Source organism: Terrapene carolina, unplaced genomic scaffold (assembly GCF_002925995.2).
Source record: "Terrapene carolina triunguis isolate 2854851 unplaced genomic scaffold, T_m_triunguis-2.0 Scaffold69, whole genome shotgun sequence".
Lineage (NCBI taxonomy): Eukaryota > Metazoa > Chordata > Testudines > Emydidae > Terrapene > Terrapene triunguis.
In genome coordinates, this window is record NW_020664420.1 from 34,958,903 (window position 1) to 34,981,542 (window position 22,640).

Here is a 22,640-nt window from a genome sequence, read left to right on the forward strand (position 1 = left end):
GTGGGGAAATGGAGTGTGTTTGCCCATCCTCTAGCTGGGCAAATCAGTGTTTATTGGTTGTTCACTTTCATGATCACCCATTTTCATATATAGTGTTAGAAGAAATTTTTAAGCTATTCAGAAATTTATTTAACTAGTAAAAATATTGTTTTGGAGTGGTAATAGGGTTTCAGAAAATACTGATTAAATCTATCAATATATTTTTTATAGGCCACAGCTCAGATGGAAGAACGGCTTCAGGATATTATCACCAACCATTCTCCTGATAACGTTCTTCCCCTGGCAGATGGAGTGCTCAGCTTTACCCACCATCAGATCATTGAGCTGGCTCGAGATTGCTTGGATAAATCCCATCAGGGCCTCATCACGTCACGATACTTCTTTGAATTACAGCACAAATTAGACAAATTGCTACAGGAGGTATGAACCATGCACTGTGCAAAGATAATTATCTTTTGTTAAAAAAATTGTTCAAATATGTTTGTTTAACATTAGTTACTGTGAAATAATTATGGCTGCTCTACTCAAATAGATGCCAATGTAGTGTAAATTCATAGTGGGCTTATTCAATGAAATGACCTGTACAAGAACCATAGGGCCTTATGGGGTATGACTCAAGGATAAATGGATTATAAAGATTTTTAGACTCAGTAACATTTTGTAATACATTGCAAGTTATAAATTGCCTATGTCGGTGCGTATATGCACCCCACAATGAAGCGACCCCCTACTTCCATCTATTGTGGATAAATACACCTTTCAGATTACATAGCCTCCTAATTTCTAGCAGGGGGTTGAGGCAGCAGACAGTAATCCTTAGTCTTTCATTAGCAGCAGGTTATTTATTTATTTAGAAGTTTGTAATGTCTCCTTACATCTCAAAAACCAACCTTAGTAATAAAAAACAAATTGACTTCAGCATAAAAACATTAATAAGAATCTTCTTAAAATAATCAATTGATAAGAGAAATCTGAAGCCCAAGTTAGCAAATAGGACTTGTGCTGTGACATGAAGCTCATCAAATATATAAATATACCTTTTTTTTAAAAAACAAAGGACGATGTTGTGTCCTTGATCCATTGTCTGGCAGTTGTGCATATGGACTGATGGTATAGTGTGCCCCAGAGCCAATCTGGTAGACAAGTGGATTCAATACAGTGAAATATACCAAGCGAGATTTTATTAAGATTTTATTGTTTTGTTTTGCTTTTATTTTAAATACACAAAAATATCAGCCTGTATGTTAATAGTTTGCCTGTTTCCAGACTATGCTGGTTTTGGGGTAAAACCTGATTAGGTTAAATCAAAAATACACTTCTCTTACACTACTTTCTGCTGGTACCAAATTTCCTTTTGTACTTCCCCCTATCCCCCCCCCCCCCAAAAAAAAACCACTGCAAAAACTGGACAACAATGCACCATTTCTTTGTGTACACGTGTGTTACTTCATTTGTAAACCTATTTCTTTTCAAAGTATTATCACTATTATCTGGGTGAATTTTACAATATTCATCAAAAGCTAAAAACATAAAATAATTGTAGGGAAATTTGCCTGATGTAGAACTGAGCTGTGGGAACATACTTTGGGTTTCTTAGGATGCATTTGTTGTCAGTTCCCAACTGTGACATTCAGTGGAAAGCTGTGGCTCCTACTGCTACTTGGCACCTTGTGGTTGCTTTGCATAACCAGGGAAAGAGTCCCCTGAGGTTTGAGCAGCTTGATTTAACTGACATTTTTGTAGTGCTATGGACAAGGACAAGTTGAGTTGAATGCTTTCCTATCTCACCCTTCTTTCAATTATATGGAATCTTCTGTGTAGATCCCTACCTACCTAGATGCAGAAGTGTGCAATATTACTTTTATTTTGGCCAGTGATTAAAACAGAAGTACGCTCAGTCCATTAACATTTTTCTCGTGAATGTAGCTGGCAGCATATAGAATATGAATGTTTGCCTCTCATTAGCATTTTCTCAAAGCTAATGGTAGGAGCATTGCAGTGAAGTTTGTTCAGTTTTCTTTGAAACTTCACAATTAGATTACATTTTCTTCCACCATGTTGTTTTTAATTATTGTATTAAGCATGGGATTGCTATTTAGCTTAGTATTTCCATGGATTTTTGCAATTGCAAATACATAAACTACTTTTATATTAAAATTGTAAGGTTTTAGTTTGAATTTTCTTTGTATGCTTGAATATATGGCACATAGCACAGAATAAGCAGTAGATGAGATTTGGAATTTATCCTGCAGCTTCTATTATTCGAAGCAAAGAAATGCCTTTTTGATATATGAGCAAAGGACCATCAATATCTTTCAGCCAGAAGAAAGAACATATGGCTTCTTTTGCATTCATTAGGTATCATAAAGTCTATTCTTTGTTGCTTGACAAGAAAGTTTGAAAGAAATTTGAAATGCAATTCAGACCCTTGTGAAAATTCTCTTTTAAGTTCTCCAGAAACATATTTTCTTTTGTACAGATTCTTTAACATCATTATTCTCCTTTCATCTTCTTATTCTTTGCAGAACTCAATTTCCCATTTGCTTCCTTTACTGCATATACCTGTACTCGGCTCCTATATGCATGGATTAGCATAGTTTCATTATATTTGTACATTTAAATGTGGTCATTTTAGAATTTCATGGCCATCATTTAATCATAGGAAATCAGTTTCCATACCACATGGATGCTGCTAATGTTTATTATATGTGTTGTAGTATCTTTTATTCCAAGGGATCCTAAAATACACAAAAAACTGATATAGAGAAAACTGTAGAAATAGACGTCACCTCATGGTGAAATGCAGCAGCCTCTGTTGTAAAACCGTAGCTATAACAGTACACAGGAATATGTTGGTAAAAACAAAGAATACCCCATCCATCTGAAAATGCAATAACCTTTATTTTGATACTATCATAGACTTGCACTATTTTTGCCTTGAGGTTAGTGTAAAAAATGGTAAGTCTTATGCAAATGAAAAGAGAATCTTTGCTATTACAGCAGGCTTTCTGAAAATGAATTACTGTGCATGCTCATTAGTGCTTTTTTAAATATAATAAGTTGGCTGTTTCAAAAGCTTAAGCCACATTATAAAAATCTCATACATAATATCATTTTTAATAACAATGGTATTAGGGGAGGGGCTGGAGTTGATTAGATCACTGTAAAATGTACTCAGGTTAGCCTTTAGCCTTTAGCCACTATGTAACTAGAAATGTCTTAACTTGTTCGAATCATTTGGGTTGGCCAGTCATGTCACAAAGCATTTGTCTGGTTTGATTTCAGAGAAGCAAGAGATTTCACTCTAAAAATCCTGATTTCCTATAGAAATGTTGACTCCGTTTTTACTATAGAATACTAAATGACACAGCTGTAATACACGTTTTTTAGTTTCTCATTCACTACTCATTCTAATAATTTTTGACAAAAAATACTGATTCACCTTGAAGCCATATGAATGAAAATCAGATAGTACTATATCTGCTATATGAATTGAAGGTACCTGTTCCATGTTGTAGAAATTTTGACTGTCTGAGCTAAACTGCAAGGATTTCAAATGGAGATTAACACTGTAGTTACAAACTATATTTAATACCATTGATTGTATTTGTGGTCATCATATTAACATGCTTTCTTGACTGGTATATTTAATGTAGGAGTTTTTAATCATCCTTTTCCTTTGACTCTCTTAGGGTCAAGAGCGATCAGAAAGTGGAGAACTGGCATTTATTAAGCAACTAGTCCGAAAGATCCTCATAGTCATTGCTCGTCCTGCTCGCTTATTAGAATGCCTGGTAAGCTGATGGTTATTGTAAGCAGGATTCTGATTTGTTACTGGTGGAAAGCTTGACTATTTGGGCTGGTATTAAAGGCCAGCAATAAAATATATTATTTAGTATGTAAAAGTATGTTATATATTCTTTGGAACTTTCCAAAGTTGTTTTTAGTATGAGAACTCCTATCCACAGTGTGCTGATAACTTTCATTAGTGCCTATCATTCTGAATTCCTTTTTATTTGAATGCACTATATCTCATATTGCACACAAAAACTGCATTAGAAGAACTTTATCAAAGATGAAGTCAAACACTCCAAAGATAGGAAATACCCAGGCAACATTCATTCGGCCCCCTTGTGAGTATGCATTATGATACAGATGAAGAACCGAAGCACAGAGAGATTAAGGTAAAATTATTCATTAATTTTAGATGCCGAATTTGAGACAGGACCTGCTCTTTCAGAGTACTTTGCATTATAAAGTACTTTATATGTTCAAAGTATAGCTCCCATTGGCTTTAGTTGCAGCTATGAGCGCTCAACACTTCTGCAAATCAGATCCTAGGGTCTCAAGTCAGGCAACTAGAAAATGAGGAACACCTGGTTAGGGTGAAAATTTTGGTTTCAGTAACTTGCCCAGCATCACATAGGAACTCTGTGGCAGAGACAGGGAAATAATCCAATTCTCCAAGGCAGCATACAGCTGTCTTTAATCATAAGTCCCTTCTTTCTCTTTCTGCAGTCCCCTGCCTCTTTCTCTACACATTTTCCAACTTCTACAGCAAATGAAGCCAGGGTTGTACAGACAACCCTGAGTCATCTCCAGAGCAGGCCCCTTACTGAATGAGGCAGAGATCCTCAACAAAATACTATATGATCTGTAATAAAAGGATGTATCATAATACATATGCAGAAGGAGGAGGGTACAGGGAATCTTAATTGTGGCATATCCTAACTTTTGATTACTTCACTTAGCAACCTTAATAATGTTCTTTCAGCATAGTTCTTTGTGTGTGATTTCTTAGCTTTTTAAAAAAGCAAACTGGAAAAAAAAGTTCAAAATGTTCTGGCATATTGACACCCACATGGTTCATCAGCAGGGTTGGAACCTTTAGATCCACTGCATACACCTGTGTCACTTGAGCTAACAGAATAACTGATGGCAGTAGTATGCCAACCTGCACTAGTGGGGTTTGTCTGGGTTTCAGATATTTGCTGACAGCAGAGGAATGGTGAGATTCAGGAATCTTGGGTTCCATGCCAGATACTGGAGAGGAGTATGCTTTAGTGAGCACAGATTCTTTTGCCCATTGCCCCCAAATATGACCTTTTCTGCCCTATCCCTTCCAACCTGTCCCTGTCCAAGTCCTGTCTCTACTCCACCCTTGGTTCCCTGCCATAGTCCTATTCTTCACATCTCAGGTATCTTATCCCATTCCCATTCCCTGTGTCCAACCAGTCCCAGTCTCCCCTGCACTCATGGCTCCTCATCCTATCTGTCTCTCACCCACCCATGTTTCCCATCCTTACTGGCTCCCATGCTCCTCATCCATTCTCAGTCTCCCCCTTCCACACCTCCTCTCTGACTCCTGGCCTTAGTCTTCCCCCTCCTTGTCTCATTGTCTGAATCTCTCTGCCCAGGTAGTCCCAGTTCTCTCCCCACACCCTGGGTCCTTCTCAGCTCTGCTTCCTCACACCTCCAACCTCCTCCACTCCCTCTTCACTGGGTCCCAGTCCCCTTGCCCAGCTAGTTCTAGTTTCTTCCCCCAGCTCCTCATTCAATCTCAGTCTCCCCCTCCCATTCGCCTCCTTGCACAGGCAGTCCCAGTCTCCCTTCCAGTTCCCCTCTCCCTCCCAGGCTCCTTGTCACATTCTAATCCGTCTTCATCCCTAGGCCCAGCCCTTGTCCCCTCTGATTTCAGAGCAGACAAGCTTCCTCCTTCATGCTACCTGGGCCCAGCAGGGTGGGCTCTGATAGCACAAGAGAAACAGGTTCCCTGCTCTCTTTTCTGATTCCCTGCTCTGACGTAGCTCATGACAGTTGCATGGAAATTCCAGTTCAGCCACAGGTTGGGTCATGCCTAGTGTAGTTGGAACCTTAGAAGATTTTTAGCTGTAGTCTGGCAAGTCTCATTTGTGAATAATGATTTTTTTTGAAGGTTTGTAACTTGGCCAAATTTGGGCAGGTTTTGACAGAGACAGCAAAAGGTATATCATGGACACATATGCAACACTCTTTGCCAAATTTCAGACTCTGCTCCAAAGTATGGGGGAGGAGGAAGGGCATGTGAGCTCTAAAATGTCTCAAAGAAAAGGTCTCCATACTTTTTTAATATGGGCAAGATAACATATTTTTGGAAATGCTGAACCATTTTGACTGGAGTTTTTCCAGAAAAATTCAGCCTGATACAGACACTGAGCTCAAAAAATTTCAGCCCAACCAGTTAGAGTTTGGCAAAATTTTATAAGTAACTGAAAACAGGGTCTTATAATGGGAAGTGTTGGGCAGCTTTAATAATATATGCTGCTGCCAGTCCCACTATATTTCTAACTAGGTATGTATACCAGGCTCATGGTATCTGAACACCTATTTGTAATAATTTGTTAGTCGGATGAGTAGAGCTTTCTCTGCTTCGGGAAGTGTGCTGTGAGCTACTGCCAAATATTTAAAAGTTTATTCATTTCTACTGGGTTTCTGTATCTGAAAAAGGTAATGTGAGGATAAAACTAGAGATCAGAAAATAGATAACTCACTTGCAATTGTATATACATGAATTTGATTAAAGTTATCTATCTTAAAACTACTCTGATGTGTTAACAAACGGAGGTGCAGCTGTATAGTATTTCCATTGTTAATGCAGGTGGGGAGAAGAAAATGTCATATCTAAGGGGAACACATTAACATGTAAGATGAGCAGCGTGGCAGAAGATTAATGGCATTTAATGTTTGTTGTTCAATTCGAACTGAAGAGGTGCTGCTGAGGTAGGGAGTGATGAGCACTGGAGCATCAGGAAGAAATATGAGATGGCTGGTGTCAACACCAAATCACAGTGAACTGAGAATAAACAACAAATGTATGCTCTATAACTCTGTTCCTACTTGGGGGTGGGGAGGAAGTGGGAGCTTTTGGGAACCCAATTGCTTCTGGAATCTGAGGTGGAACTAGTGGCCTGTTTGTCCACGATGAGGTCCTTGCCATAGTTAGCATGCTTTTGTGATTTTTATTGTGTTTACACTGGGTCAACCTTTGAAGATCCTTAGAAGCTACAACTAATAAATCTGTTTGTTTGGTTTTCCAATACCTGCTTGGTTGGTAGTGTGACTTTTAGAGAATATTTCAGACCAGTTTTTGGAAGACTGCACTGTCTTTCCTATTCACTTCCAAGTAAGAACATAACAGTTGCCATAATGGGTCAGACCAATAGGCTGTCTAGCCCAGTATCCTGTCTTCCAACAATGGTTGGTGCCAGATGCTTCTGAGGGAGTGAACAGAACAGGGAAGTTATTGAGGGATCTGTCCCCTGTCATCTGGTCCCAGTTTCTAGCAGTTGGAGGTTTGGGGACACCCAGATCATCGGATTCCATCCCTGACCATCTTGTCTAATAGCCACTGATGGACCTATCCTCCAGGAACTTGTGTTATTCAAAGCGTTGATGCTCATTTATAAACCCTACCTGGTTTGCATCCTCTCTACTCCTGTGAAATCAGTTGGAGTACCCAGGCCAATAGTCCTCAGAATTAACTGTCATGGGCTCAATGCAGCATATTCTCATTTGGAAGACCTTCACCTCTGGGGGCTTGTTTCCCAGCTGATTTACCAGAACCAGTCTTTTTACCACCAGAACGTGGTATAAGGGGCCATCTCTTTTCTCTAGCTTACCCCTAAGGGCATGAAGCAGGTGTATAATTCAGTGATGAATGACATCACTTCAAAGTTGACATTGATCAATAAGTTATATATAACTTTAAAATATTGTGTGTGCAGAAACTCCAGTGACTGCAGTGGTATTCTCTTCAGCGTCTCCCAAACATATAGGTTGCTTGTCTCACCTACTGGATATGTGTTCCCTGGCCCAGAAAATGGACATTCTGAGCTTTCTCCTGAGCTCCTGGCTTCCATCCACAGAAACTTTTTGATTTACTGCCAAACTGCTGGGGAAGATTATTGCCAACTGTCAGTTTGCTTGCTTGCTATGAGGGGTGTGTGGCCTTTTAGGCAATATAGAAGTCAGCTACTTCTGCAACTTTGAACTAGTTAAGAGGACTTAGGATTTTTTATTTTATTTTGGGTTATTAGGAATTTTTTTTTCCTGCTTAGCTGGTATTCTGACTAGAAATGGCTGGAAAAAGGAAAATCTCTGTCCTGAGGGAAAAAATGAGTTCTCTCCTAACCCCCTCCAAAAAACAAAACACAAAAAATCATCCTGAATGGGGATGGAAAGTAAAAACTCAGAATTTTTCACAGGAATGAAAATTCCAAAATATTTCATTTTGGAAACACTCAAATGCTCCCACTGCCCAATGTTTTGGTGTTTCTGAAATGAATAATAGAATATCAGGGTTGGAAGGGACTTCAGGAGGTCATCTAGTCCAACCCCCTGCTCAAAGCAGGACCCAATCCCCAACTAAATCATTCCAGCTAAATGAAATGTGCTCCCTGCGGTCTCAGGTTGTCCTTCTCCCCAGGCAGCTGGTTGTAGGAGACCCAGGGAGCTGGGCAACTGGGTAGCCTGCCTGCCACGTTTCCACCAAAAGCTTTGACGCATTCATGCATGTTTCAATTCTGCTGAGTCAGCATTTTACGACCGGCGTGTGTGTGTGGGGGGGGGGGTGTGGGGACTGTTTTGTCAGAATTTTTTCAACCAGCCCTAGTTCTAACACTGTTGCTCTTGCCTCAGTTAATGGTGGACAGGGAGACAGATAAGAATGTAAGGGATATGTGAAATAGGACACCTCTGGCATGAGTTAACGTGGGAGAACATGAGATTAGGACAACTTTATATTTTATCAAAAAAGCAAATAAGAAAGCTGTATCTGATAACTTCCCTTATTCATTCCTACTCTTCCTCTTGTGTATTGTCTATTTAGATTGTAAGATAAAGAACTTAAATCTAAGGAGCTAGGAAAAGAGGCTTAGGTGTTCTTTTGATTTTCTGAGACATCTAACACCTTTTTAGTCATGGGATAAATAGTAATAATATAGTAGATTTTGTAAGAGAGTTTTCATTTTCAGATGTGAAGTCCCTTGCAAGGTACCAAATTTTCAGTAATATTCTGGCCTTTGTGGTTTAGATCTAGAACTGTTGATAGTTTTTAATTTAATTTTCTTAAAATACAGTACACTTGGATTCATTAGAACTACCTTAAAATTGCAGTTAGGGGGAAAAGGAGGGCTCTGGGATGTATGTACATCTGTTATGTGTTTATATGAACTGTGGCTTGTTTTACCCATATAGGTATGAGAGGTTAGGACATCTTCCACATGTGAGGTGTAATCACTGAATAACATATTGATGATCATAGACTATTCAACCAGTAACACTGAAAAATGCTGAAAAAATTGCTTCCTGCCCTTTATATGACTTATTAAAGTGTTCCATATTACTTGAGCAATGCAGTACCATTGAAAGGGTGGGGAGGCCATAGATTTGCTCTAAACAGTATGCCGACCATCAGTCGGACCTTAGTCTTCCTCTCTCAGGTGTCTCCATTCCTTCTTCCCACACACAGGCAGCAGTGCAAGTCCTCTTTGTCTGCTACCTTCCCATGAGGCCTTATACCCTTCCCCACCCCAGCCCTCCTTGCTGGCAAGCCTCTGGTCCAACCATCTCACTTTCCAGTCCTTGGCACGGAGAGGAGCAGGAGTCTCAGCTGACAAGGTTTTGGCACATTGAGAGCCTGGCACGCAGAGCGGGACCTGGGTGCTTGTGCTAGCAGCATTCCCAACCACATACCTGCATACTATAGTTAGAAGATGGCTACGCAGCACCTGCCACTGCCATGCATGTGAACAGCTTACGGTAGCTGGTTGCAATGTACCAGGTTGTTGTTTTCCCACTTGTAAAATTTAAAAATTGCCCAGCACATTGCAACTGCTAATGGGCAAGGCAGTAGAAAAACCAGCCAGGCTGGTCAAAAACCAGCCAGGTGGCAATCCCAGCTGCTTAAAAAGGGTCAGGCTATGTCCTGGGTGGCCCCTGGGGCTCCGTGGCCTATGTTAGTAATAGTCTAAAACATTGCAGTTTACAGCATGTTACTATAGTGTTTTGGTCCACTAGTAATGGAATGATGTAGTATTGCTTTTAATTAGGTAAGTAACAAAAAGCTTGGAGATGTAAAAGAAGCTTTGATGTGAGAGTTTAAGAGTACAGTTTCTAACAAGGAAAATTATGGTGAATATTTTTACTTCTCTTCCAGGAATTTGATCCTGAAGAATTTTACTATCTCTTGGAAGCTGCAGAAGGACATGCTAAAGAGGGGCACGTGATTAAAACAGACATCCCTAGATATATTATAAGCCAGCTGGGCCTGAATAAGGATCCTCTGGAAGGTAAGTGCATATCATGGTCTAACCAGCAATTACCAAATCAAGATGATAAGAAATGGAATTATTTCTGCTATGCTTGTTGGGCTCTGTGATGTAGTGTGTGTGCGTCCAATAATAAATCCAAGGTGGGAGTGTTTGGGGGGGGGGGGTGAAGGGCAAAAATACAAATATTAACTATCGTAGTTTACACCTGCTTGGAGACCAGCTCTGAACATTATTAGCCTCTCTGGATTTCTAAGCTTCCATCACAGATCTCTGACTTTATTTTTGAAGACTGACTTGAGTTTTTAATAGAAATGCAGCGAAACGATCTGATGATGTAACTCTCCATCACTCTGCTGGCAATACAAATCGCATGTACCAACTGTGACTAATAAGATGGTTACTGTTCAAGATTTGATCACAGATGAAGCCCCAGGTTCTGGATGTGTAACTGAGACATGGCTGGACAAAGCAGAGGTTCTTTATTAGTCCTGTTGTGTCCTGAGAGGTGCTCCGTTCAGTTTGAGTGAAAAGAAGGTTGGGGAAGCGGTGCACCTTGCTGGTTGCATTTGACCTTACATGTAGGAGGTTTTCTGTTCCCAAACTGGATTTGTGTGTGTCTGCTTTGTTTGAGAGTCCCATGATAGTGCTAGCATTCTGTGTTGTGTAGCCCTGCTACGTCTCAGATTCTCCAAAGGTGCTAATTGATTTTCTTGCACTGGCATTCAAATTACAAAGCCTTATTGTCCTGGGTGATTTCTATGTCCATGAAGATGACTTTACTAGGTTCACTCAAGATCCCATTAGTTGCTGGTTCAGTACAGAAATCTCATCACTTGGGATCTTGTTTTACGGACAATGCCAGGTTGAATTAGAATTACACCTGTTTGTTAATGAGACAGTTTCCTCTTCCATTTTGAAGCCAGAGTCTACCATCTGCTGACATGCTTTATTATTCATCCTTGGGGATTAATGGAAATGTTTAGGTATCAGAATGCTCTGAAGAAGTTGGTTGAGGGTCAGTGCATAAGCACTGGAGGCTGGGAATCAGGAAGAAAATGTTCATAAGAAAGGCAGAGAATAATATGCGATGTTTGCCTGCCTTTTTCAGTAATACTCCAGGACAGAGGGGTTCAGAGACGGGTGATGAGAATGGTTAGCGACATGGCAAAACTCGTGGAGAATACCACAGGGGGGAGACCCATAAGAGGGGATATATGAAATGAATAATAGAGAAAATAGATAAAAGTACAATATTATTTATATAATATAATAAAAGAACAAGAGAATATTAAATGGGAGTGAATTTAAAACTAACACAAGGAAATATTTTTTTCACACAAGATATACATAGCTTGTGGAACTCATTGCCACAAGATATTACTGCAACCAAAAGCTTAGCAGAATTCAAAAAAGGTTGGACATATATAGGGATAACACTTTATATATGACTGTTGATAGTCAGGATTTAAAACAAAATGAAGAGTTTTGGAAGGCCATAAACCAATTTCTAACTAATGGAAGTTAGGAAGAAGCTGTCTATGGGCAGGTCATTCCACAGTTGTCTTCTGCAGGGTGTTCTGCAACATTAACTCAGCCTCTTACTCAGATGTTTCACCTAACTTCCTTCCTGTCTACACACAAAATCCTCTCACCTGAGTTTAGTGCTGCTTTAAAGTTGGGCTAGCTGGCCCAGCTGGTGGCATGGGTTACAGCTTGGGTGCTGCTTTCAGTTGGGCTGGTAACTTGCCCACTTTGTATTGAAGACAGAGGCTAAATAACTCAAGTGTTGACAGTCCTCTACTGCCTTCCCACAATTCTCCCCGAGCCCAGAAGGACAGACTATTTCTCCCACAACTCATTGGAAAAGAATCATAGAGTGGTTCAGCTTACTGTAGCTCAAAGAACCATGGGACAGGTGGACCTTTGGTCTGACCCAGTATGAAGATACCTGTGTTCCAGTTGTACACATATGTGGGTTGAATTAGGAGGGTTTGATTTTCTGTGGGAGGCTGAGAGTCTGTATCTTTTGAATATTATGAGCCCGATTCTACCACCCGCGCTAATTGTCACTCCACAAATAGCCCCCTGGAAATCATTGAGGCCACATGTATGGTACTCAATATGAGTTAGGGATTTGGCCCTATGTAAACTCCTGGTAATTGTGAGAGCGGTAGAGAGAAGAACACCATAGATAAATAAAAAACGAAAGAAATGAAAAGAATATTTTTTGTCAAGCAGAATGTTTACTTTGTCTTTGTACTTTGAATAGATCACTTTTATACATTTTTTTTATATACCGTATATACTCGTTCATAAGCCGAATATTTTTGGTAAAAAAGTGATGCATCAAAGAGCGGGGGTCGGCTTATAAACGGGTCTACACCAAAATTTGATGATTTTAAACTCTATGGAATCATTGAATTGAATATCTAATACATTGTCATTTTGTTTACCTGGAGCGTCTGCAGGCATGGAGCCCCTCATCTCCCTGTAGCCGCGGTTCGCCGTTCCCAGCCAATGGGAGCTATGGGAAGTGGCGCGCCACTTCCCGCAGCTCTCATTGGCTGGGAACGGCGAACCGCAATCACAGGAAGCTGAGGGGCTCCATGCCTGCGAACGCTCCAGGTAAACAAAACGTCCCGCCAGTGGCTTACCCTGACACGCCGGGAGCCAAAGTTTGCCGACCCATTTATTAATGTAAATACTGCAGCCTTTTAAAGTTGCAAAGGCTTTGTTTAGTGGACTAGATTGGCTTGAAATGGACCTCATAAGTCTCGAGCCAATATGAAAATATACTTGCAGAATCGATGGAATCTCTAATAAAATTGAAATAGCCTGTTATCCCTACAAACATGCCAATCTACAGGGCTGCTTTGAAATAAACAAAGAACAATAATAATTTGACAGTGATAAAGCAGGTGACATTCCTATATAAAGTCATACAAAATCTATAACTATAATAATAATAATCTATTTTCATACTAGTATTTAAAATGAACAATGGTGAAATCAAAAGAAAAAGGTCTTCTTATCATGCAGCGTTCAAACTTAAAGTTGTTGAATATGCAGAAGCAAACAATAATTGCGCCGCTGCTCATGAATTCTGCATCAATGAGAAGCAAGTAAGAGAATGGCAAAAAAAATAAAACACTAAAAGACATGCCAAGAAGCAAGAAAAAATGTCCAACGAGGTGCGCTTCATTTCCTGAGCTAGAGAAAGATCTCAATAATTGGGTTGTTGAATGTCAACAAAATGGGTACATTGTCACTAGAACTGGAATTCGTCTGCGTGCTCCGCAAATGTCGAAAGACGACAAATACAAGTCAGTAAAGCCGTCAATGTTTGTCGCATCAGCGGGTTGGTGTACTCGCTTCATGGTCTCTATCTTCATCAGCGAACGAAGATAGCGCAAAAGCTGCCTAGAGATCTGGAAGATAAAAAGCGAATCTTTCCAAAGGTTTATTATAAAATATCGAAAGGAATATGCATTTGAACTGTCACAAACAGGAAATATGGACAAAACACCAATGACATTCGATCTCCCAAGCAACAGAACGGTAACTGGTGTTGGTGAAAAAACAATTTTAATTAAAACCACTGGCCATGAAAAAATCCATTTTACGGTGGTTTTATCATGTTTGGCAAATGGATCAAAGCTCCCTCCTGTTGTTATTTTTAAAAGAAAAACCTTGCCTAAAAACATGAAATTTCCTGCTGGTGTCGTCATACATGCACACGAAAAGGGATGGATGGATGAAAGTAGGACTATTGAATGGCTGGAAAAAGTGTGGAAATAAGAGACCAGGAGCACTTTTCAAGAAACCTGCTATGCTCGTTTGGGACATGTTCAGGGCACACAAGACGGATGAGGTGAAAAATGTGGCCAAAAATATGAAAACTACTTTGGCTGTAATACCTGGAGGCTTAACTTCAGTTCTACAACCACTTGATGTCTGCCTGAACAAACCCTTTAAAGACAGGCTACGCAAAATGTGGTCTGAATGGATGTGCTCAGGCATGGCGAAGTTGACAAAAGGCGGGAATCTTATGAATCCCGAAATCAATCTGGTCGCCTAGTGGATCAAGGATGCATTGGGTGTCCATTCCCTCGGAAATGGTAGAAAAATCATTTAGGAAATGCTGTATCAGCGATGCACTCGACCGTCAGAAGATGATGCCATATTTCATGATGACACAACGGAGGCTGATGATGAGAAGGAATCTGACTCTGAAGAAGACGCTGCCGACATCTACGATGACAATGCAGGTGCAGCTGTGACTGAAGCCAAGTTTAATGAACTGTTTGGTGAATCAGAGACTGATTCAGACTTCGAAGGATTTTAAGACTTTGTAAAGTCTCATATAGTTCTAAGTTACTTGTTTTAAATATCCATTTACTGATTTTAAATATTGACTGTAATTTTGAAGGTGAATACATATTTGTTCAATTATTATTATAACAACAACAGGTTTTTCATTAGATTACATTAAAATAATTCTAGCAAAACTTTTGAGTGTTTCTTGTGATGCCAGTTTTTAAAATATAGCAGGGGTCAGCAAACTTTGGCTCCCGGCCTGTCAGGGTAAGCCGCTGGTGGGTCGGGACATTTTGTTTACTTGGAGCGTCTGCAGGCACGGAGCCCCTCAGCTCCCAGACGCTCCAAGTAAACAAAACGTCCCGACCCGCCAGTGGCTTATCTTGACAGGCCGGGAGCCAAAGTTTGCCGACCCCTGAAATATAGGGTAGGCTTATGAAAAGGTTATACAGTTTTTGCTATTTTTACCTAACCATCTTGGGGGGGTCGGCTTATAAACGAACGGGCTAATGAACAAGTATATACTGTAAATTAAACTAAATAGTGTAAAATATAACTTACATTTTAAATGGTTTCAAAGTTCTCCAAATCTATCAGAAAAATGGGCTAAGTGGGGCTGTAATATATAGTGTGAATTGCTGGGGAAGGGAGGTTACTGGCCTTTGGTTAAACGGGAGATTCACAGAAATGGTTTATTCTGTGTATCTTTTAAACATTAATGCTCTCTGTAAATTTATCATCAAATAAACTAGGTCAGCTAATTCACACTAATGCTATTTCTGCTCCCCACAGAAAAGTAACAAATATAAATACCATGAATTGCTTATTATCGTGTTCAAAAAAATCCATTTTTTTGTATCTGTATAAATAATTTTTTTAAATGTCTCTTAAAAAGTAACATCTCCATCCACCATTTTAGTTCAGAAGCAGAGGTTAAAAAATATGCATTAGTGGTATTATACATTTCAATATAGTGATTTCACAAAGGAATGTTTGGAAACACCTCTCTCTCTCTGTCTGTCTCTCAGAGCATTATACTGAGATCATCCTGTTGAAAACTCTTTAAATTTTGCATGGAGAAAAGATCTAAAAAGCAATAATAGCTGTTATCAATCAGAAATGTCACCCTGAATCACTATTGGATTTCTAGACAGTTCATTAAAATGTGTATACAACTTTGGCAAATGGTCACAGAAAGGATTTCCTTCCCCTTGCAAGGGAAGCTGCCAATGTAAACCCTTCTCTACTTTTTCCACCTTTGTTTGCTGCCATGGCCATAGTATCTTTTCTTCAAGTGAAATGGTGCGTGCATTACTTGGAGATAATGCCAGATAAATGTATACTGTACTGAAAGCAATACCACAACAGATTCATCACTTATCAGAAACTGGTGGCTGCATTTCTGAAAAGTTCCCTGGGGAGAGATTTTTCCCTGTGGCTTTTAAATTACCATCTTTACCTTTTTGAATCATGAGTCTTCAGAAATGGTTTAAATCAATGAAATAAAAAGGGCAGATGTTTAATGGTATTTAGATGAGTTTTAAAAATCTCTTCAGGCATTGCAAAATGGTTCCTTAGTTCCCTGCTTCAGAAGCTGACTCTTGGTTCCATTCCATTACTACCTACTGTTTGCAAATAATATGTATTTCTCAGATAATAGTTATTTTGCAAAAGTTCTGTTTAAAACAGAACCATTTTTAATTTGCTATTTATGAAAGCAATTTGGGCAGAGAAGGCTGTCAAAGTACATTATACTGGTTTGGTTCTCACCCATCCAATAAAGGCTACATCAACACTTCCATTATAACCCCCTGCCTCTCCACCCGATTCACAGCTTTATAACTTGGCAGTAGAATTCACTCCAGCTTGAATCTTGTTGGTATAAGAAGCCTTAACCCAGGAGAATTTTTTTCGGTTTAAATTTTAAAAAAATAATTGGAACATTAATGAAAAATGTACTGTTATTGACTTTGTTCCCTTGAATGATTTCCTTGTACTTCTGTAACACTAAAAAAAAAATCTTTGTTTTTTCAACATGACATTTTACAGACTTCTCTGGTTCATATATTTTACTAACTTGTTCCTTTTGTGTTTTGTTTTTAATTTTAAGCAACAGACTTATCTACATTTAAAACACATCATCCACACATGGGAGTAACTTTTAAAAACCCGTATAGTAATTCCCTAAAAAGAACTGTGTACTTAAATTTGTTCTGGTGAATAAAATAAGTCTTGTACAAGCCTCAGAACAAGAATATTACAATTATAAAGTCCCCTAAGTATTAAAGTAATGGAAATGTCCAGTTAAGTTAATTTATATAAATATTCCATTATCCGTAACGTTTACACATTCAGTTGACAATATTGACATGTAAAAATTAACCTTACAAATTTCTGGCAACCTTATCTCTGATCCATAGCACATACTCGCAAACTCTTTCAACATATACTTATGAACTAAAATGTGTATCTTCAGTTGTGTAAAGTATGTAATTAACTATGTATAGGATTAGATTAGGACTAAGCTTCCCAAGATCTTTCCGTTACTACCTGTCTCATTTAGCTCTTATTACCCTGAGGAGTTCCTGTGTCTGGATCTACAGAGCATATTCTGTGGTTCCATTTTGAAGCTGAGAAGGGCAACCAGGTAACTTGGAGATCTTGGGAATCTTAACACTTCCCCAGAGTAGTAGCTATGGGGTAGCCAAAGACCCTATTACATTCCTTAAAGTTCTAGAAAGAAAATGGCTCTTAGCTGATCTTGTTAGGCACTTTACCTTTTGTCTGGATAAAATTTAAAGCATTGAAGCCCTTATCTGGATAAACTAGATGCCTGTTAGCCAGTTAGCTTATAGTACTATGAGACTTTCAGAAGCCCGACTAGGACAGTAGCTGCTCCTAAATACCAGTGGTACCCCAAGGAAGGTCCTAAGCTCCACAGGATTCTGAGCAACTTGATTGCCTCCCTTAATTTTCACTACCTTGGAGAGTTCCTTAGTCTAACAAGGCAGGGGATCTGCAGAATTAGGAGTTCTTCGAGTGCTGGTCTCTATGTGTATTCCAGGCATGGATACTCATGCCCACAGTGTGCCTGAGATCAGATTTCTAGCAAGTAGCATCCATTGGTCTGTGCCTGCAAAGTTGCTCTTTTTGTCTCCCTGCGGAGGGGCAGGCATGGATACACCTCTCCAGTTCCTTGTTACCACCACATGGCCTGAATGGGATTCCTCTGTATCTGAAGCTGCTGCCTAGCTTTCCTATCTGTAGATATATATTGTAAACAGCTTTTAGTATTTTACTGTTTTTAGTGTTTTTCTAGTTATAGTTAGTATAGAATAGTTTCTTCCCCACTCCAGGGGCCCTACCCTGCTCCCCTCCCCTCAGGAGAAGGACTATGCCTAAAGTTCCAGGGTTTACGAACTGTCTCCCCTGCCCCTTTTCCTTCTGTGTCAGTGACAAACACCAGCACTGCCTTTACTGCCTTGGGGAGGCTCACATCACCACCAAGTGCAGCATCTGCCGCTCCTTCCCTCCCTGAACATGTGAGGGATGAGAGCTCTGTCTGAGGAAACATCTCATGGAGAGAGCCACTAGACCCTAGTCGAACACAGGATGGAGAGACCCCCTTATACAATGGTTGCAGGCTGTGAGCAGTGCGCCTCCAAGGACAAGAACCAGAGCAGAGGCCAAGTTTACTCACCCAGAAATCACTCCCTCAGGCCTCTCATGAGAGTAAGGGACATAGGCATAAGGACTGATCCCCTTCTAGGTTTGCCTCTAAGAGAAAAGATCACTCCCTAACTCCGTCTAGGTCAGATGAATCCTCACGCATGGCTCCTAAATACTTAGGTCCCCATAAACCTGACCAAGTGGGTAAGGTGTGAAGGAGAAAGGGTCCGTTGGTACCATACCTGCTCCAACTCATAAGCCGAAGGATTGGCATCTGCCAGCACCAACTGGGAGCTGCACTTTGGACTCCCCTTCAATGGTACTGCTACGCTCTGAGAAGGATCTGCCAAGCCCTTGGATGCACTGGATCCATCGTTTACCACCTCCGGGACCTCTCGCACTCTAGATCAGAATGTACTGGAACCTTTACCTCTCCAGGGCATATTTTTACCTTTCCCTACCCTCAGTCTCCTCTGTGTTCCGGTCCAGTCGTCCTCAGGAACATGTCAACACTGGACAAAGGAACCACCTCATGGAGAAAGGGATTGTCCCATATCCTTTCTACAAGTCAGAGATTGTATTCACTGATATCATCAGCACTGCTGAAAGAACCTGAAACAACCTTCTTGTCAACTGAGTCCAATGTTCTAGACAAACCCTTGCCTCACAGGGAGGCAAGCCTGGATAGAGACTCCAGAAGATCTTCCAGCCCTCCTCCTCCCAGATATGACTATCCAAGGGACTGTTTGCACTCAGTGCCATGGGGCTCTCCTCAACTGGTCAAACCTTCATACTGGTCACACTGGGGTCCATGGCATGGGATCCTTATGCTAGGCACTCTGGATCTGTGCACGATTTACATTGGCCCTCTCTTCCTAGCCAAAATCAACTGGCTTCGTTTGAGTATGCAGAGGAAAAAATCAAGCTGGATCTGAAAGTACCAATGGTTCCAACAGGCATGACGTCCTCCTCATTCAATGAGGCAATTTCTCCATCATCACCATCCCGATCTGATAATTAAAGCTACGAGTCAGTCACAGATTCCGTGATTTTATGAGACCTCCGCAACTTCCTCAAAATTCCACTAATTCAGCCCCGGGTGGCGGGGCTTGGGCTTACTTACCCTCTAACCCCATCCCTGTGTACATTTCCGTGATTTTATTGTTTATTGCCCATGTACTGTCTGTGACTTTTAATAAAAATACTCGTGCCAAAATCGTAGCCTTACTGATGATCACAGACAATACCAGCAGCTGTAGCAGAGGGTGGTGCCCAAGCTCCAGCTTCCATTAGAGGAGGTTCATGACATGCAGCATAGACTACTGGACATCTTACAAAACTCTGGTCCTTGGTGGTTGGCCCTCCCAATCAATGAGGCCATTTATGGAACCAGCCAGAGCAGTATAGCATACCCCCTGCATCCTGTGCCCCCACCCTAAAAAGGGTTGAGAGGTGATATTTTGTAGCAGCTAAAGGGGCAGAGTTTCTGTTTACTCACCCAGCACCCAACTCCTTAGTGGTGTAGGCAGCCACAGAAAGATCCGAACTGCAACACCCTCAAATAAGAGCCGCAGATGCCAAATGCCTTGACCTTCTTGGGAGAGAAGGTATTTTCATCAGCCACCCTCGGATTTAGAATTGCTAACTACCATGCCCTGTTAGCAAAATATCATTTTACTAATTACTCTAAAGTTGTGGAGTTTAATGACAAATTTCCCCAAGAGGACAGGGCTCAATTCCAAGCCCTCATAGATGAGTGTAAGCTGGTGACTAAAACCAGCAGTAAACATAGCCAGTACCATATCTAGAACTATAGCTACAGCCATAGTCATGATGCGTGAATCGTGGCTTCATTCTTTGGTGTTCAAGATATTCTTTTGATAATACTATCAAGGACTTGCTCTTTGATGAGTCTAGTCTCTTCAGTGAAAGACTTGGTGAGACATTACACTTGGTAAAGCACTACAGAACAGCCCTCCACTCCCTGGGCATTTATACCCTGGTCCCAAAGAGAAAACACCACAGGCAGACTGCCCCCTCAGCTGTTTTACCACCAGCACCCTTACAAACCACTGCGCAAATACCAAAGGGTACAAAGATCAGGTATACAGCTTTCTCTTCAACCACTGCTGCTCAACCCAACCCACCAACCAGGGATTTCTTTTGACAAGATGCCTGAGAAATGCATCCTCTTAAGACATCATTCCCTACTGCCCCCCAAACCTTTGGTGGCCTCCTCACCCTTTTTGCCAGGGAGGGAAATAACAAAGGACAAGTGCGTACTACAGATCATCAACTCCAACTACATAATCAAGTTTCTCTTTCCTTCCCCACACAAGCCCTCTTCTGGATCCCTCTTCAGAGACCATTGTCATGAAATCTTCCATAGGATTTCTATGACAATGATTCCATGATTTCCATTCATCTTTCTATAGTGCAAGTGCCACCCCAAATCAAGGGAAGGATTCTACTCCCCATACTTCATAGTTCCCAAGAGAAATGGGATGGAGATCAATTCTCATTCTATGCCAGCTAAATGTTTTTATTTGAAAATCAACATTTTGCATGGTCACACTGACATCAATAATGCCTTCTCTGGAGTAGGGCATGTGGTTCGTGGCTCTTGATGTGAAAAATGCTTATTTTCATGTGGACATTCATCCATCCTACAGAAGGTTCTTCAGATTCCTGAGGAGCACATTCAGGTCAGAGTACTCCTGTTTGGGATTGCTACAGCACCCCGCATTATCTTTGCGAAGTTCTTCTAAGTGGTGGTGGTCCAGATGAGAGTAAACAGCTACACTGTCTTCCTGTACCTGGACAATTAGCTACTAACAGGCAAATCCAGTCCAGAATCCAGTCAGTGACCATATTCTTACACACACTTCTGGCATCCTTGGGAATCTGCATAAACAAAGAAAAGTCCACATTTTTTAGGATTCTTTTTAGGAGCAAGCCGAGACTCGATCTCAGCGAAGGCCTGTCTTCCTATGGACAGATTCTAGGCCGCGAACAGCTGATATGACCAATTTCCCATAGACTTCCTGCAGTCAAGGTCTGTCTAGGCCAAGTGACCTCATGTACCTACCTAACCTCATTCACAAGACTTCTGTTACCCGAAGGCCCGGCTCTGGTCAATTTACTCACCAAACAGAAACAACATGAATACCAAGGTAACAATCTATACTAAGGTCACAGCTGCTATCATATGTTAGACAAACCTGGAACAACTGCACACGTGAGTCCCTTTCCTTCCACCCACACCCAACATGACCATAATCACAGACACATCCCTCATAGGATAGGGAGCCCACATTGCGCAAGGCACATAGTTTTCTGGGGATGGGGAGGGGCAGGATATATATCAATCTACTGGAGCTGAGGGCAATTCATTCAGCTTGCAATTCATTCTTTCCACTTATATGGTCTCCTCATATCCAGATAACATCAGACAACATGACAACAGTCTTCTACATAAACAAGGCAGAGAAAAATCTCTTCCTTTCTGTATAGAGGTAATCCGTTTATGGCATTGGTGCATCAGGAACCACATACCTTCCAGGTGCACAGAACTCTGTGGTGGGCAATCTCAGCAGACATTTCTGTACAGATCACAAATGGGAGATATGCATTTCTGTCCTGAACAATGTTCCCGCTTGGTAGTGAACGCCATCTTGGGATCCGTTCACCTCCCAGATGAACAAGGAATTCCATCTATAACTGCTGTAGAGCAGCACTAGGCCAGGAATCCAGGGCAATGCCCTCCTATTTTCCTGAACATACTACCTGAGGTACACCTTTTCTCCTGTCCCACTGCTACCACTGTGAAAGATTCATCACGACAAAGCTTGAGTCATTCTCATGGCAACCAACTGACTCAGATGGTTCTGGTTTCCGGTTATCTTACAAATGTCAATCTGTCCTCCCATAAGCATCTGTCCCTTCCCAGATCTTTTAACTCAGAAGAATGTCAAGATCAAACATCCCAACCTGTACCCTCTTCAGCTTATGTCCTGGTATTTGCATGAGCATCAGACCTAGAGCATTCATGTTCAGAGGCCGTTCAGTCTATCCCCAGACAAAGCAGAAAAGGCTCTAGAAAATGCTATTTAACTAAATGGAGGCATTTCTCTATCTGGATGCAACAGAACCAGTTATTCCCAGAGTCAGCAGATAATCCTACTATTTTGGACTATCTCCTGTCCCTGAAGACCTGAGGGCTTCCCATAGTTTCACTGCATGTCCGTCTAGCAGCCAGCAGTGCCTTCCATCCTCCTGTAAAAGGCCACTCCACTTTTACTCACCCTACAGCAGTTAGATTCCTGAAAGGTCTCATTAGGACCT

The 22,640-nt window shown here is 40.9% G+C and overlaps 1 protein-coding gene across 1 annotated transcript in view; it reads left to right on the forward strand.

The window, feature by feature from the left end:
• The window catches only part of MAST4 (microtubule associated serine/threonine kinase family member 4), a 325,784-nt gene that overhangs the window by 252,098 nt on the left and 51,046 nt on the right, over positions 1-22,640 (forward strand). The window contains exons 11-13 of the mRNA XM_024209370.2: positions 211-420; positions 3,693-3,794; positions 10,196-10,328. Coding sequence (XP_024065138.2) covers positions 211-420; positions 3,693-3,794; positions 10,196-10,328 — 445 coding nt within the window. The remainder of the gene's footprint in view (positions 1-210; positions 421-3,692; positions 3,795-10,195; positions 10,329-22,640) is intronic.